General features: G+C 36.5%; 1 protein-coding gene and 1 long non-coding RNA gene across 23 annotated transcripts in view; one reads left to right on the plus strand and one right to left on the minus strand.

Annotated features, from left to right (window-relative positions):
- The window catches only part of LOC105495829 (neurexin 3), a 1,710,602-nt gene that overhangs the window by 157,081 nt on the left and 1,534,943 nt on the right, over nucleotides 1–18,578 (minus strand). For 11 of the 20 annotated variants that reach the window (XM_024797315.2, XM_024797314.2, XM_024797313.2 and 8 more), the window contains one exon: nucleotides 2,283–2,590. In XM_024797315.2, coding sequence (XP_024653083.1) covers nucleotides 2,283–2,590 — 308 coding nt within the window. Of the gene's footprint in view, nucleotides 1–2,282; nucleotides 2,591–8,270; nucleotides 8,361–18,578 lie in introns of all 20 variants that reach the window. The other 9 variants (XM_024797311.2, XM_011765651.3, XM_011765648.3 and 6 more) reach the window with 1 other exon arrangement.
- The window catches only part of LOC139355351 (uncharacterized), a 53,998-nt gene that overhangs the window by 15,231 nt on the left and 20,189 nt on the right, over nucleotides 1–18,578 (plus strand). The window lies entirely within an intron of this gene.

Genomic DNA, 18,578 nt, shown 5'->3' on the forward strand with positions numbered 1-18,578 from the left:
CGGGAAGGACCTTCCTTACATGCAGTCTCTAGAGTCTGGGAATTGTCCTAAACCTTGAATAGAATTTAGTAGTTGTTGGGTTCCTAGTCCTAACATAGGTTTGGCATGATCAACAGAATGTGTTTAAGACCAGACTAGGCTTGAACATGAGGCTATTAAGTTTTTATGGAGCACAGGGCAGAGTTCTGATGACTAGTGGTCAAGAACAAAAAAGATTTCCAAATCCCTTGACACAAAGTTATTTCCTCTAGTTAGTCCTTCAAAAAATCCAGGGCTTTTTAAACCCCTCATCCCAGTCTAATCAATTCTTGTAGGCTATTAGCTTTCCTCCAAGAAGATGTACTTACCCTTAAAACCAAAGAGTCTCAACAGGTTTATAACTCATTTTTGTAGACTTGGTAGAAGTAAAAGGAAAAGCATGTAGATGTAGTTCAATTATGACTGGACTTAAAGAAACACATGCCAGAGAGAGGCTGTTGGAGAAGGCATTCCCAGTTGTTCACCTCCTCTAAAATGGCCATACGTTCTATAATGTTTAGAGTTATAATCACTAGCAAGATTTTGTATCTTGTACCCTACTTTTCTTCCAAAGCTCTGACTTTCTTAGTTTGTGGAAAGACCTTAGGAACTCACCCAGTTTATTCCCATTTATGTATGTGCTACAGGAGGGAAAGCCAAAAACCAATAATTACTACGGCTTGGTTCCCAAATCCCCATGTAACATTAAATCATCTCAAGGTCAGTGAAAATTTGGACTTAAAAAGAACTACAGGACCAGCCATTCCTATGAAGAAAAACCCATTTGCTTCTCTGCTTCCCACAGAGTTAGCAGAATACATTCTGACAGAAACAAAACAAGTCTGCCAAGGCCTGTGCAGACAGAACTATCCTTTCACCAACAATAAACAGATCTGCTCTTGAGCTAGAGAGAATCATAACAGAAATATACATTGCCTTTTATCTTCTTTTCAGTGAGTAGAGCAAGGCGTCAGGAGTTATTGGTTTAATATCAGTAGAGAAGAGCTATTTTTTTTTTCTCTTGAGCATGTGTGTAGGTATGCATGTAATAGCATGTGTGACTGTAACAGTGCTATGCTAACCAGGTTTTTAGAAGCCTTTTGAAAGCCGTAAAATTGCCCTTATGACATTGTCAGCATATACAACTTCAAATTGTTACTATGGAGACATGTAAAGAGCTGTCTCTGCTCAAGGAAAAGGAAAAAGGAAGGCAACAGATAATACACTTACCATTACCTAGCTCACATATATTTAATTCTGAAAAATGGGAACATATAGGTGGTATAATTGATTATTGACTTTAAGTTAACAATGTCCATTGGAGTCAATGTAAGGGTGATGTTAAAGACACAACTGAGCTCCTGGATAATGTCTTAAAACTAAGAAGCAAATGGGACAAGTGCCAATCTACTGAATGTTCTATAACACTAACTAGGCTAGGGGTAAGTAATTGTCCCACAAGCGACTAGAATGTCTTATGGTATGCCAGAGCATTTAAGGTTGATAACTCAGTTAACCTCCTGCCCCCTACTAACTAGATTTATCAAATGCCAAGGGAGTCAGCAAAGTATTAAGCTTAGTTTGGATATAATTACTTTCAAATGGAAAAAAAATTGCCACAAAAACAAGGACTTCCGGTATAGCCAAACTCAAACCTTCAAATTTTCTACTGTAATTAGTATCTGGATCAAATATAAAGAAAACAAAATGGGCACAAACCTGACACTTGATTAATCAGGACTTGATAACAAACACAAAGACTGCATTTTACAAGGATTAGTTGCACTTCTAACTTTAACTGCCCCTGATTTAATGGTACCCATTGACCTCAATAATGAATGATTCATGTTACAGCAAAGCCATCTGGAGAATGTGAATGAAATTGAACTAGGATACAGGCTTTCATATGATAACAAATTTTCCTTCCCCTCCTTTCCCTTTCTATTTGAAAAGAAAAGGTAATAAAATTAAAGGAGAGAGTTTTTCATACTGAAAGTGTAGTCCATTGCTCATTTTGAATAACAACTTTGCTATTTCAGTGATAAATACAATAAGAATAACAACCCATGAGTGCCACAGACTTTTATGACTTCTTTAGCAATGACTTCACCTTTCTCTTCTCCTGGGTCTCATTACTATGAGTATCGGCAGGCATCCCTCTTACATAGTAATTCAAACTCTTTAGCTACATAAAACAATGACCATGATAACAATGTTTCAAAGACAAAAATGCAGACGCAATTAATACTTGGAAAAGGGCCTACCTGAATGCTGGCGGTAGAGCGATTCTTACGGGTTGTGGTAGTCGCCATTGTAGTAGTGGTTTCCATGACAGTAGTAGACATTTCTGGTGGCATAGAGGTCGTCTGTGTTGTTCCCAAAATTGATGGGACTTCTCCAACCAGCCGAACGCTTCCATTGATTTTAATATTGGGGTTGTTCTCAGCTGCCATGTTCAGTACTTTCAAACCATCATAATAGAGCCCAGAGAGTTGGCCTTGGAAGAGGCGTCCTTTGTCCTTTCCACCAATGGCTATTTGCGCCTGAGTGTTGAAGATGGTTAACTGCCGGCCTAGTGGGTTGGGTGGAGGAAACATTATTATTCTCATACATTTTCCCTGTTTGCCTTACCTGGTCTGAATGGACCAGGCATCATAACAGGTTTCCTTGAGCAATTGAAGGGGAGGAAAAAATAGACAACAAAACCTCAGTACTGACATTAGCAAGTAACATTTCATTATGGTTATCTCTTCCACCGTCTAGCTGAAAATCTTTGATAACTTGAACAATCAAGCCTCTCTTTCTTTATAGTGAGGAAGAAGAAAACTTGGTTCAATGACAAGAAGTATTACAGTCTTCTTGGGTATATAATTGTGGATGACAGAAAGAAACACTCAAATCAGGTGATGACCAGAATAAATTACAGACACCTACTGCATTAATTTTTAAAGCTATGAAGTAAAATAATGAGAATGAAAAGAATAATATATGGCCAAAAAAACTCAGTGAGGTGACTCAGAAAACTAAATTTAAAAACTAGGTCTGATAATTAAATTAGCTGAAATTAAATTTTAGTTAAGAGACTTGGATTCATTGCATACTTGTAAAAATGAACTACTAGTCACCAAACATATCATTTCTCATCACCAAACATTTCCTATAAATCTTCATAGGGCATAATATTCTATTTTCTGTTTAACAAAATCATGAGAGATAAATTCCTATCTCTATTAATTTGTTTTTAGGAGGATGGATTATGGACCCACAACTAAAGTATTCCCTCAGTATGAAATATAAGCATATTGGTAATGCTCCAGTCCTGGGGAAGTTGTCCTTCAGATTTAATAAATTTTTTTAAAGTGGATGGGTATTAATGAAGAAAGCAACACACAAAACTCCTTAAAATGACATAGAGATGTGTTAATGAGTTGAAGAGTATCAGTAGCTCACTTTATTTCGAGTTTCCACGTTGACACCATTTATACCACTCTGAAAAGTATCAAAATAAAAAATCATACCAGTATAGAGTTTAGAAGAATGAAACCCAACTAAAATTACTCCCAACTCTTTCTACTTATAAAACTCTCTCTCAAGTATGAGATTTTTTTTCTCGAGAAAACTCAAAGGGCTTTTTAAAACTTATTGCAATTTATCAGAACAGCAACATGCTAAGGCCTTCTTTACTGTTATTTCTGCAGATTAATTCATCTTGCTTTTCCATATGAAGAAAGGAAAAAAGAAAGACGTATTAATGGAATTAAATATATGCCTTCTGAATTTTTCTCCACTTAGTGATCAAACAATGCTCCACTCATTTTTTTTTTTTTTTTTTTTTTTTTTTTTGAGACGGAGTCTCGCTGTGTCGCCCAGGCTGGAGTGCAGTGGCGCAATCTCGGCTCACTGCAAGCTCCGCCTCCCGGGTTCACGCCATTCTCCCGCCTCAGCCTCCGAGTAGCTGGGACTACAGGCGCCCGCCACCACGCCCGGCTAGTTTTTTGTATTTTTAGTAGAGACGGGGTTTCACCATGTTAGCCAGGATGGTCTCGATCTCCTGACCTCGTGATCCACCCGCCTCGGCCTCCCAAAGTGCTGGGATTACAGGCTTGAGCCACCGCGCCCGGCCCACTCATTCTTAATCTAATCACCCGAATTACCTTAGCTAGAAATAACTAGAAACAATTTTGTTATTTCTGGCTACTTAATAAAAAGGAGAGTGTTTTTAACAACTGAGTTTTTGCTTTATAATCTTCAATATGAATAGAGGGATAATGTCATGTTTGGGCTTTAAAAATCTACCACTATTATATGGTCTTCAAGGCTACACAATGTTGACCTATCCTTGAATTCCTGGTGTATAATGTGAAATACCTTCTCAATGTATAACGATGAAAGAAATGGAAGTGGCAGAGAAGAGAATGCTCTTCTGTCAGTGGACACTCCTTAGACAAGAGTTAATTCTGCTCACTGGGTGACTCATAGTGCCCATTAATCAAGAATGATTTCTAAATAATACCCCTCTGGAAGCTTTCAACACTGCAGTATGGTGAATTGGCCAGAGAATTTTGTTACAGTGAAAATGATCTATACTTTATAAAAATCTCCAGAATCCGAAAATGGGATCTCCTGGCCTTAATGATTACAGAATTACCCAGATCTCAAGGGTGCGATCAAAACAGATCTCATAGATTTTCATCATTTTCTCAGCAATTCATTTAGTGTGTTGTGCATATGCATCATTGTCTGTATTTTGTCCTCTGTCCTCTTCACACAAGATGCAGCAGAAAGTTCAATGCATAATAACACTAAGTAATCTGCTGGAGTTCATACCTCTTTACTGTTTATTGTTAATGGTTGTCTTTTTGTTTGTTTGTTTGTTTGTTTGTTTTCTGGAAGCCCTGAGCTTACTACAAAAGAAATGAAATGATGGAATGGGAAAATAAATTCTCCCTCAACTCCACAGAGGCATTTGAAGCAGCTTAACATAATAAATTAGAAGCAGCTGCCTAGTAGAAGATTTCTAGGATAAAAATTCAGTGTCTTACATTAGACAGCCTTAATGCCAAGAGATACCTTCTGTATACACAACTGCTGGCCAATCATGCTATTTATCCATCTCTTTATTTTGTTTATAGTTCAGCACTGGTGATAAGTTAACAGTTATACTTGATTACCGGTAGAAAATCTCACATTCTAATATTCTTGAAAATACTTCACATAGATAACCTCTATAATAGTTTCTCATCTTATTTCTCCAGTGGTGTTATTATGCCAATGCTTACAAATACAAAGAGGGTCAGAGAAAACTGAAATGCAAAGCCGAATTACACTGGCTAGAGATGATGAGTCTCCTTCATTCCAGTTGCCATCATTCACTCCACAAAGTGCTCTTTGCCTGTTCAAGACTGACCCAAGCATCAGGAAAGGCAAGGCAGGTTTCCTGGGCTGCAAGATTAAAGTGCCCCTCTACTCCTGACTACAGCTACTTTCCGAGAGAGATCTGACTCATCACTTCTTGAGAATAAGACCCTGGTGGAGTGTGACAGTAAAGGGGGTTCTCTATGTTTCAGTTTTTCATCTTGCCAAAGGAAGTGTTGGATTTTCTGTTTGCTTGTTTGTTTCATGGTCTGTTTCTGGCTAGATCTGCTTTTCTGCTGTAGTAAAACCCTCTCCTAGCCCCCTGTGCCTTGGATTAGGTGGTTAATGGCAAAGCAAGCAATCAGTAAAGGAATAGTAGAGCACTCTCAGTGTCCTGCCATCCCTTCCTCTGATCAATTTATCTCTCAGATAAACAGGGGTTAGTGAATAACAGAAATAACCATCACTATTCATTCCCTATGAAGAATGTGAAGAACTGACCAGTTTCTTTTTATCATTTGCCCAAGATTTCACAAAATCAATGCCAGATCTCATTATTCTCATTATTTTCACTCATGGCTTATGATCAGATTTTTATAATAACTGATAATAACTGACCATTATATGTACATAAAAACATATATATACATACACATATGCATATTTATGTGTATATATCCTAATCTGAGAACTATTTTATCTTTCTTAATACAAAATTTTGTTATAACACCAGTACAGGAATTGTAGCAGGTTACTTTTTGTTTTAGATGCCCATCCTCTTGGAAGTCATTAATTATTACTTCATTTGGACACCAAGTTCACATACTGCTTAAATTAAATCTTTGCATGTCTCCAGTCAGTGTTGCACAAAGACTAATTAATTAAACCTCAGAACACCGTTGGGGAATAGGCAGTATTATTTTTCCTATCCTCAGATGGGAAATCTGAGATATAGAGAGGTTAAGTGGATTGTCTAAGGTCAGAAGTTAGTCAATAGTAGACAGAGCCAGAAAAGAGACTTGGGAAAGGTATGACCCATTTCTCCTCCCCAGCGACAGAAATAACTCCAAAGAGGCATTCCAAATAGTTCCAAATGCATCTGTCTAATCATCCATCTATCTTTACCCTTTATATTCATTGTCTTTACAAGTCTTTGGTATATTTTATTCCTTTTGAAGGGAGGGTTAGCTAGGCAGAGGAAGAGGTAAGACAATAGAATGAATAGATGTTACTCACCCAAATTACGACAAACATTTTTTTTCAGCGAACAAAATGTAGAAGAGAAACTCACGGTTTGAAAATAATTCTTTTCAATATTATATGCATATATAATCATACATATATTTAATTAAGAGACTAGGATATCTTCCCCCGTCCCACCTCAACCATCCCTCCCCCCATCCCAACCCCTCAACTTGTATATTTGAAAGCATCCTTTTATGTGAAAGCCAACGGATAACAATTCTATTGTAAGAAAAACTAAAAGCCTACTAATAACTTTATAATGGTTTATACAAATGAAAATGCCTGGCATGCTATTAAACTTAGACTTAAAAGGCAATGGAGTAAAATAAAATATTATTAACATAAAATTGAAAGAAACAAAAAAGTTTCTCAGGCACATGAGACTCAGACATGCATCTAGTTTGCTTTTCCTGTTTAAAGTGAGGCAATCATTGTCTTCAATGTTAAAGGGACTTTATGAGCTGATGATTACTAAACAAAATTATTTGCTTTTTAGAGTTATTCTTATTTTTAATTAGACCACATACATTAAAAACAGGGCAAACAGTTAAGACTCCGTGAGGATTTTCCACGTTTAAAGGTCTGAATGTCTTCCTCCAACTTAAAACTGTAATAGTCCTTTGCTCTTTAAGTTGTATACTAAGTAATATACCTGGTTACTTCTTCTATGTAACTCAATGAAACCTCTACAAATGTTAAGAGCTCCCTTAAGGTGCTGAGACAAGAGTAGCTTATATTGGCTCAACAATAACAAAAAAGAGTAAATATCTTCTTAGAGACTTTTTTTTCACTGAAAGACAATGGTTTATTTCCTAACACCTAGAAGCTACACAGGAAAATTCTAACATCAGTTATAACCGCTGCCCTCTTTTATTAACAGTGGTTGTTGTCTCCAGCAAATCAGAGACTGCTGTTTTGCCTTTCATGAACCTTTTCTTTTCCAACTCATTATGTTAACTACTTACACTTTTGTTGCATAAAACGTCAAATACACAAGGGTATCCACACAACCAAAGTGTAAAATAAGTTTGTGTTTGTTTTTAGTTTCAGTCAGCAACTAGGACACAATTAATCTCTTAGAAAATAATTTTGCCTCTGTAGGTTTTAAAGGCAAAATTCATCTTTTTCATCTTTTAAGAACAAATGTTAAAAAAAATGCTCCCCTTATAATATTTGTTTTAAGTAGTTTAAGTTACAAGAGTCAATCTATGGTTTTTTGTTTGTTTGTTTGTTTTGTTAACCATGCTTCAAGCCAAAACAGCTTCAAGGTGTAAGTTTAAAAAGCACTTTTGAAACTTCTTTAGAAAGCTTTGGTGTAAAAGGTAATTTAAAACAAATTAATAAATAATGTCATGCAGTGGTTAAATTGCCATAATACATTTCTGTTTTAGAAGTTCCTGGAATTTCTTGTTTGTGTTTGTCATGCTGATAGCAGGCTAGAAGTTAGTCCCTTTAACTGTCTTTTAATGGCAATGTATTATAGCATGATTTATCAACATATGGCAGGTGGAAGCTGACACAAATTATAATGAAAATTAAAACAGTCATTTATGCAGCAGGCGATTATCATTTAAGGAACATTTATTTGCAGGCTTTAAAAATGAGGGTTTAGGATCAAATGATTTTAAAATGAAAGTTTTAATGACGGTTACCTTTTTCCTGCAGCCACTCCTCTACAGGCCGATTATATTTGAAGGGGATTTTCTGTTTTACCATTTGGAAGCGTTCATTATCAGTGTTGCCTTTAAAGTTTAAAAAACAGCTTAAAGAACAATCTGAAAAGTCAATAAGTCATTAAAAAACATCCTAGGTTTTTTGGTTTGTTTTATGAAGTTTTTAGAGATAGATATCAATTTATCTTTAGTAGAGGTGGAGTTGAAGTCACTCTGCCCTTGGTCGATAGGTTTAAAGGTCAGGTCAGTCTTAGCCATGCAGTACTCCATCATGTTTTGGAAAAGTGGCATGGAATGGGAATCCTTAAGTGCTTTGGTTGTTTTATCTTCACTCTCTCTCTGTCTCATCTCAACCACACCTTAATTGGGCCAGTTGAGGCACAAGGATCTCCCTGACCCATGAGTAATTCAGCTGTCAGATCAGTTTCACGTGTGAGAGGGAACCCTCACTCCACAGTCAGGCAAGCTCCACTGTTAATCTACTGTATTCCCATCAGAAACACAGGGCCATGTCTTGTCTTTTCTTCTCCTCTCAAGTGTTTGCAACAGCTTTATGTTCTGACAGAGGGAAGGCAGAGAGGACAATTTAAGCCTTGATGGCCAAGGGAGACTTCTTATTCCATAAAGGGTGTCCTTGCATCTCATTACCTATGTCAAAGAGGTAGATCAGTACAGATAACCTTTTATATCACTGTCTTTCCAGATTTGTTCCACATTTGTAAAAATAAGGAAACTCAAAAGTCTGGAAATAGAGATAATTATAAATAGAGGGATATAACATTTGTAGCCTTTTGAGCACCTATATTTTATAATAGACACTGATTTTGTATATTTTTAGCCTCCCTCCACTTCCCTCCCTTCCTCTCTCCCTCCTTCTTTCTCTTTCTCTTACCTTACTATGAGAGGACCTTCCTGCATAAGCATCCATTCATAAAGCCTGTTAGGAATACTTCTTCCAAGCATGAAATATCTAATTAGTTTCAAGGCTCAAACATAATGGTTTTAACTACTAGTATGCCCCCCTCTTCCTTCATAACTGTTATTACCACTGCTGAATGGTTTCCATAATTAGGACAGACTTGGAGAGTGGTACTGTGGAGATACACCCTTAATGAATATGCTTCAAATAACAGAATGATGAAGCCACGCCTTGGGAACTGTTTTATCTCATCAACCAACCTCACACTGATCTGGCAGAAATTAGTGAATTGTAATTCATTACTTTGATTCACAGGCCTATATTGCAACTTGGGGAACTCCATTCCAAATTACCAATATTAAAAATGAAAGAAAAATCTCAAACCAGGTGGCCTGGAAACAATTTACAAAGAAATCTTAAAGCCATAAAGAATATTAGAATTGCATATAGCATCAGACCAAATGAATAGGGGCATGCTAAAGCATTTCAATTGCAGGGCCATCTCCATATAGGAGTCATTATTGGCTGGGAAGATTCCACCTGGGAATAAACTTGTACCTACCTTCTGTATTGGGAAGGTGGGGGTGTAGGATGGGAAAAGGGTAGCAATACTGGAGGATGTTCACAAGGTTCCCCATTCACTTCTCATATAGACAAATTATTCTAAGAAGCTGACTCATATCTTTACTACCAGGAATTTTAAAAATAAGAACTTATAAAACAGGCAACTATGAATGTGCTTCTAGCCTATGTTTTGGGACCGTATCTGGTTGGTACAGGGCATAACACATTAATGTATCAAAAAATAAAATGCAATAAAAACAATTAATAGTTTTGAATTGCAGTGGATAATTTAAAATTTTCCTCAAGGAATCATTTCTCATAGAAAACAATGGAGAGACAGGACAGGCAAGGAGGAAAAAGAGAAAGGCAACTTAATTTCTTGGTGCTTCAATAGCCCATGGTGAAAGACTATAGCTATTGATTAGAGATCATTATAATGGTCTACCTTGGTAGGTCTTGGTACAACGTTCTATTCATTAAAAATAAAGTTGGGTAAACTTTTTAGATGCTTTCATAGAAAAAGAACGTGTACCTTTTTGAAACAAACCTACATCTATAACTCATAATCCTACCCTACAGGTGGCAGATACCATAAAGGATTTCATTCATCCCCCAGGGTTTTAGACACAACAGAATACCATACTGAGAAAAGGTAATTGGCTTGGGCCAGATCTGCCTTGAATGTATCCTATACTTTGGGTTTTCTGTATCTGCCATTGTTGGCTACACATTACATATATTAATGACCTTCATGCTACTCACTATGGAATAGATTAGTGAAGTCAATAGCAACTATAAAGCTACATATTCTTAGCAAAATGCAGGGCAAAATCAGAAGTAACTAAAATTCCAAATGTCTAGAATTTAATTGCATCAAATTAATTAAGAAGCTGTATTAATTTACTTCCTCCAAATACTTAGGGCTCTTGGCCCTCCTAAGCATCCCCACCCTCATCATCTACTCTCTTTCAAATGTAAAGCACCATAGAAAATAATCTGGGGGCATGCTACAGGCTAGAAAAAGAAATAACTAAGTTAGATAAAGAGTAGGTGACATGGGGAAGGACAGCATGGCCATGATTCAACCTTAGACCCTTCTGAAAGTGACAGAAAGTCATTCTTCTCCACCTCAGCTTTAAAGACATTTAGAAAAAAGTTTTAAGTTTTCCACACCAGATTGATAATATCTGGCACTAAGGATAGCAATCTTGCATGCTGTTAAAAGTTGTGAAAGATGGAAGGTCATTTGGAAAACCAAATTTGTTTAAATTGCCGCATTAACATTGTTCTTAGTCTCTTTTCATGTTCTTGTTGGTTTTTATTTTAATTTATCTTAAACATTAGTAAGAACTATTTTAGAAACATGTGCATGAGAATGAATTATTTGCCCCATGCCCCATTTGCTAGTTGGATTGAAGAGCAAACAACCTTCTAAACATAAGTATTCTTACACGGGGCTACTCTAAAAGCTGAAAAAACCTCACCAAATTCACATACGTTCTTATTAAATCTTTAATGATATTCAGTCATACATTTCATATAGCAACAAGTATGTACATTTAAACAAAGTGTGAAATCAATTCTTCAACAGAAAGTGATGGCTATACTCAAGAAAGAATGGCCTTATGAGTAGTAAACATCATAATATCATTAAAAGTAGGCATACGTGCATTACTAATTAGAGAAAAAATGTAATAACTTCATTTCTTAAGCACACTGAGAAATCTATAAATTGCACAAAGAGATCTTCAAATAAACCGTTCTTAAATTACTTCTGTGGATCCGACACATATATGGGACTGGATTTTAGAAAAAAACATATTAGTCACATTTTATTGTACTTAATTATATGTGTGTTTATTCCCATCTATTTTTGATAAGGGATTGAGAATGTTATACATTTGGCCTCTTCTGGTCATTTTCATTTGGCCCACTGGCTCTAATATCAAGTATTTCAATTCTTGGAGACGTGTGCAACAAGCACATGCACTGTGGAATTATAATATTGTGAAGAACAGAATACTTTGAGGTGAAAGTATTGAAGCCCAACTGGTTCATAGTTCCAACCTTTACACTCCAACCTCACATTTTCCACTTTGGGTGAATCCACTTAGGATAAAAGGAAAAGGGAAAGACACGGAAAGCAAACTGACCCTTGAGTAGGCCTGAATATACATCAATCCCTCTTTAAGGTGAGACTCAAAATTTGTTAACAGTCTCCAAGGAACACAATTATTTCAAGTGAAAAACTGAAAAACAGAACTCTTGTGTAGCACAGAAAAGAACTTTTACAACACTGTGCTTACACTTTATTGGTCCAAACATGGGTCCTATTTAATTAGAAGGTATACTAATACTCTTAAAGCCATAATCAATACAGCATAGGAGTTAAGACCATGGGCTCTGGAGACAAATCTGGTTGTGAATTCTAACTTTATCACTTATTAGCTGTGTGACCTTGGGCAAGTCATTTGGCCTCAGTTTCCCCATTTCTCAATTTACCATAGGACTTAGTATAGAATAACAGGGAGTATAGCATATTTAAACTATTTTATTAATATTACTCAACTCTTTTCTAATGATCAGAAGGAAGCCCATTAGTTTCATGGTGTCCTTCCCTCATCTCACTACCTTATCAATCCTTCATTCAAAAGATGACTGTATTCTATTTGGTCCCACAAAAGTCATCTTCCAAAGAGCAACTGACCATAGAAAATGTAACATCCTTAATATTCCCTTAAATCTCTTATCTATCACTTTATATGTTTCTGTATCTTCTAAAACATACTCAGCTAAACCCATTTCCAAAACAAAGTGGATTTCTAAAACCACTGAAAGTAAAAGAGCAATTCAGGCATTGACAAATGTGATTTCTTGGTCCAGCCACAGGTAATGATGATATACTGCTGCTAAGTTGAGAAAGAGTGGCTTAAAGGTTCTGCCAATTTGCACCAGCCTGGCAGAAAGCACTTTCTTGCAGATAGACTATTAATACCAGCTGAGATGTTGTCAAGCACATGGACATGCTAATAGGAATATCCTAACAACGTTCATCTGTGCAAAATGAATGCCAAAGGTATTTTTGAATTTTGTCTTGAGCCCTGAAATAACGGAGGAAAAATATTTTCTTTATTGCTTTGTTGACGCTAAAAAATCAGACTGTGGGTCTAATGAACACTCAAAGAATAAATGCTATGTATTAAAACCAGAGGCAAAAGAAAATCAATGTAGTGGTACTGCTGCCCTCAAGTACTAGGGCAGTTTAGAGGCTCTTGCCATGTGTCTTTCCCCAAAGAACGCTTTCTAAGTTTCAGAGAAAGTATATGACACTGAAGGAAGGGAACTCCAGAAACTCTGAGCTTGGCTCGAGTCACATTTCTGGCATTATCCCAGGCCAACTCAGAGTCAGAAAGGGAGGTGTTGCGCACCCAAAGGCCATCTAGAATATTTGGCCACTTGTAGTAAGTGATAGATGGATCTCAGCAAAGAACTAATATCTTGTATTTATAAAGTGCCTTTCGACCAAGGAGCTCAAAATGCAATTATAAGCATCATCTCATTAATCCTCACTACACACCTTTGGGGCAGAAGAAAAAAGAACTATTTATATGTTGCGAGCCTTGATCCTTCAATGTGCCAAAGTAAAGAAATTAATGTCTTGGAACAGAAAACTGATCGGCTTGGGGGAAGTAAATTAATAGATCCAGAGAACAAGGGAATTGTTAAGTAAGGGAGCTTTTAAAGGGGTTCCTTGAGCCAGGGAGACCGTGGAAAGTAGTGCAAATCACCTGGCCTACACCAAGTCGGCTGATAAAGCTCACCTCTACATGTCTTGTGGATATGTTCTGATAATGGCAAATACATACGGGTAGACAGTATCATTTTCTTCCTAAATTAAAGTTGTAGTATGGATTTACCAACTCCAGGCTGTGCTAGTTGAACTGTTGAAGCAAAGATGGCCCAAACATGATTGAAAGGAACATTGGAGTCAGACGAACTTTGAATCAAGTCCAATCAGACATTTATCAGTTTTGTGAACTTGGGCAATTTATTTAATCTAGGTGAGTCTTGGTGTCTTCACCTGTTTAAAAAAAAGGTATTATCTATGTTGCATGGTTTTATTCAAATTAAATGCAATATCTCAGGCAAGGGCTTAGCTTGTGGGGAGCCAAAAGAGGTTGAGTGTTCAGAGAGCCTTTGATTTATTTTAATTCTTAGGATCTTTCCCTAACACTTGTCTAAGGCTTAGAAAAGAAAGTTCTTTCTCCCAGTAAGGAGGCTTAAACAGCATGGGGATGGGAGTGAGCGTAAATCCTCGCCTTGAGAGCCTTCCAAAACCTTTTTCAGTCTTGATAATTTCATTGAGCTCTAGCCTCTGCCTATGTTGTCTCACTGATGAGCCTGTAGATATTTAGTTACCATGTCCAAATATCTTTTTTTTTTCTTTGAGATGGGCAGGCTGGAGTGCAGTTGTGTGATCTTGGCTCACTGCAGTCTCAGCCTCCCGAGTAGCTGGGACTATGGGCATGCGCCATCATGTCCAGCTAATTTTTAGTAGAAATGGGGTTTCACTATGTTGGTCAGGCTGCTTTCGAACTCCTGACCTTGTGATCCGCTCACCTCGACCTCTCAACAGGCATGAGCCACCACGCCTAGTCTATCATGTCCAAATATCTTATAGACTATGGAATGGGAATGAAACCATGCTAGAGATGTAACCCTGGTATATTATGTCCAACTGTCCAAATGTTCATGCCCTATTCCTTGACCTTTGTTGCTGGTTGAATATACATGTTTTGTGCATACATGTTAATATTAGACTTCTCTTTCATACCCTAAACAAATCAAAGATCCATTTCTGCTGAGGTATTATGATACTAAAATGATTTACTTTGATGCAATAATTACAACATATATTACCAATCATTATCCTTTCTCTGTACTTTGAGGCCATTTGTAACTCACTTCCTGAAGCTCATTTCTCCTAGGGTTTCTCCTCATCAAGGATACTTTCAATCCCAGTTAGGTTAATATAACTAGGCCCAGGAGATTGCAACCTCTTTATTCATTCCTATAATTTAAGAGAATATTTTCAAGCAACTTTAAATGAAACTTTCTTCAGTATGCCAGGTCAACCTGGCACCAATTCTTTATTTAAGACCCCCTCTCAAAAATGCCATGTTATAAATTAACAAAACATAAACTGACTATAAAATTTGCTTTCCTTCCTCAAATGTTGTCACTTTCTTTCCTTCTATAATTATTCTGAAATATACACTGAAGCTAGAGTAGTTGATTTCAATGTCTGAATTTTGTCTAGTTCCTTTCTGGTAACCATGCTTAGTTTTAGCCATGTCTTAGTGCATTTTAAGTTTTAGTTTCTTCATATTTAAAAGGGGATCATAATAATAATTGCAACATGGGATTGTTGTGATAATTAAAAGGAAATGTATATAAAGCATGTTGCAAATCTGTGGCACATAATAATCCCTCAATATATGATTTGTTATAACAAGTGCCTGATTCAGAAGAGTTAAACTAAAAAGAAGGCAAACTCCACAAGAATTACTTCCCTACAGAATTTTTGGTATCAAATATTTTCAAATATCCTTTTCAAAATAAAGCTTTAATGTTTGCTCTTCAGCCGTTTGACATGTGATCCCTTCAAGATTTCCCCAGGTGCCTTTCCTCTTATCACTTATTTCCTCCTTGCTGCAAAAGCCACACAGTGTTATTTTGGGGCTCACTCTTCCCCGTGATCCATGCCTTCCCACGTGTCCACCCTCTGTGTGATCTCCGCTTCTCTGTAATGTTGTTCTTCCTTTTATTTCTATCTACCCTTGTCCTCCCACTACCCATCCCCATCTCCTCTCATTCCTCTCATGTCTGGTGTTTTATTTCTAAGTAGAGAACATCAAACTAATATTTTTGAAGACAGAATGCCAGAATATTTGATTTTTTTAAAAAAATTCTGTTCATTTAAACATACATATGTGGTGTCCCCACACAGCTCAGAGGACAGGGAGGAGGTTTGTGAGGACAATTTCACTGCACAAACACAGGAACACAAGAATATTGTCATCCCGTGAACAGGACAGTCATGCCATTATTAATATCTCTGATGCTCAAGAAACTTATGACATAGTAATCCTTCCCTTTAGATCTGATAGAATTGCCAGTGTTTATAAATTGCAGACATTTTAGACCAACCTTGAACCCCCATGCCTAAGAACGAATTTATTACTCCCAAAAGATCTAAAAGTAACAATTACTTTTCTAGTCACCACCCACAGGAGGCCTATTACACTGATTTGCAACTGTTGCTTAAACAACCACATCATAACAGGACCACATATTAAGCTTGTTTCCAACTAAAACTCAAGACAGTTTCTAGTTGAATGGTTTCCCAAAGAAATTGTTCCATGTTGCATTCATACAATATACTTTATAAACTTCAAACAGGTATTTATATCTCATTAAATGTATTCCTTTTGTTTCATAATAGCATTCAAACATGATAAGAAAAAGTTTGTTTCTGGTAGGAGATACCTCTCTTAGCTTTGTATTATCTGCAAACTTAATAAGCATATCTTTTGTGCATTCATTCTAGTCCCTGAATAGAAAGATTATGATGGAGCTATAAAATACCTAAAAATACTTTGAAACTTCTCTGTGTCAGAGGTGAGGTTTGATTCTCCAACCTTGATTGTGGGCTGGACTTAGTGACTTGATTATACACAGTGAAATACGGTAGAAGCAACAGTGTGTGGACTTAGAGAGTAAGTCATAAAAGGTGCTCTCTCTCGGACCACTCATTTCGAGTGAGCTAGAGTCACATCATGAAGACACTTAAAAAGTTCTGTGGAAACATACCTAAGGCAAGGAACTGAGCCAGAGAGTAACTGATGCTTCCAGTCAACATCCATGTGAGTGAAAGATTTCCAGGTAATCAGATCTTCCAGGCCTAGATAACACTGAGATGACTACAGCCCTAGTTCATACCAACTGCAACTCATCAGACATCTTAAGCCAGAATCACTCAACTAAGCTGCTATCAAATTCTGACCTATAGAAACTGAGATAATAAATGTTACTTTTATTATTTAAGTTTACCTTGAACTTTACAGCGTAACCAGAAAGCTTCAAATGATGGAACACAGGCAGGTCTCTTTAAGATCCCTTCGTAGTTCTCTGTACATTACAGTATACTTCTTTGGGGAAATGAAGATAAACTCTGCACAGCATTTATAGTATCCTCCTTACCTGCCAATTTGCTATTGCTATCCAAGAGAAAGTTACCCTAGCATGCATGAGTTTTTGTTTGTTTGTTTATTTGTTTTTTAATGAGTCCAGGTTAGTTCTCAGTCATCACCATATTCTTTTTTTAAATCTAGCTAAATGTGTACCAATTTTTGGTCATATGAAACACTGGAGAAGTTTTATATATCGGTCCCGAGTTTAAGAGATTCATCCTATTATACAATGTAAAATTTAGGACACTTTTCCCAAACTAGTTTTCTATTCTGACTGACTCCTGTTAATTATTTCTGAGCGAACATTAAAGGGGCTTAGAATTCAAGTTCCTTAAGCACTTCTAATGTTATTCATCTAAGACCCAGAAATTAGAGTTTCTTTGAAGAACTCTATTACCATTTCCTCACCGTGTGAGGGGTGGAAGGGGACTGGATTTTCTTATTTATTTTGTTTGTATTCGTCCTTATAGTCTGAAGGAAATTCTTTTTGCTAAAGAATATATTAGTGACAGATGTAGATGTCCATTTAGGGAGTGAAGGAATTTCAGGTAATCACAAAGGTCCCTCTTTAGAGTAAAGGCTTTCCTATTTTATAATTAAACAAAAACAGTTTCCGGGAGTAGAGTTTGCTGGGATTTATAGCTTATAATTTGAAAGAAGGAGCCCATAATTTTTAGGTTGTGGAGACCTCAAAGACCATCTAAGAAATATATTTTCTCTATTTTGATGTTTCTCAAACTTCTGCTTAGAACATCATTAGAAAAAGAACTCCTAGCAACAAGCAAGCATCAGAGAGTATCGATCTTGAAGACAACTTTCTCCCCATAAAGTTAATAATTAAAGAATTGTCTACACTCCTATTTGTTCGGCTGCATAGAATTTTTAAGGCTTCTCAAAAATTAAACCAGCTGGCAGCCATGTATCATTTAGTGCAAGATTCAAAGGTCAGATATACACTATTAAAATGTTGTACAAGAATCAAAATTTTCCCAGAGAAGAAATAATCTCAGGGGATGCAGTAGTTGTAGTATATCTTGAATTCATACAATGCCTCGTTAATTCTACTTGGCAAATTAATTCAAATTGATTTGTTTGTGAGAACTGCAACATGGCCTCAAATCTGGCTACAAACAAAGGATAATGATAAACAACAAAGTACTGATCTCAGAGAAATGTCTAGAGAAAAGTATGGATCAGCATGGGGGCTGTTTTATAACATAACTGTCTTAGTTTAAAAAGAAAAGAAGAAAAGAGGAAAGGGAGAACATACCCTATACAAATATAAGACATTTTACAAATAACACTGATAGATCGTAAATGCCAAAAGCAAAGGAAAATAAAATATTTGAAAGCATCCAAGGGAACATGAATGTGGATAATTTTTTAAATGGGCATTTCATTTAAAAAATCAATTTGACTTAAAGCAAAATGATCAGACATGGAGAAAAAAGGGAAAAAAGAGTAAGGCTTGGGATATGGCAGAAAGAACCAAGATTAATTTCAAAAAGCCACGTACTAAAGAAAAGAAAGGACAATCCCTTAGTGAAAAGT

This window comes from Macaca nemestrina, chromosome 7 (genome assembly GCF_043159975.1).
Source record: "Macaca nemestrina isolate mMacNem1 chromosome 7, mMacNem.hap1, whole genome shotgun sequence".
Classification (NCBI taxonomy): domain Eukaryota; kingdom Metazoa; phylum Chordata; class Mammalia; order Primates; family Cercopithecidae; genus Macaca; species Macaca nemestrina.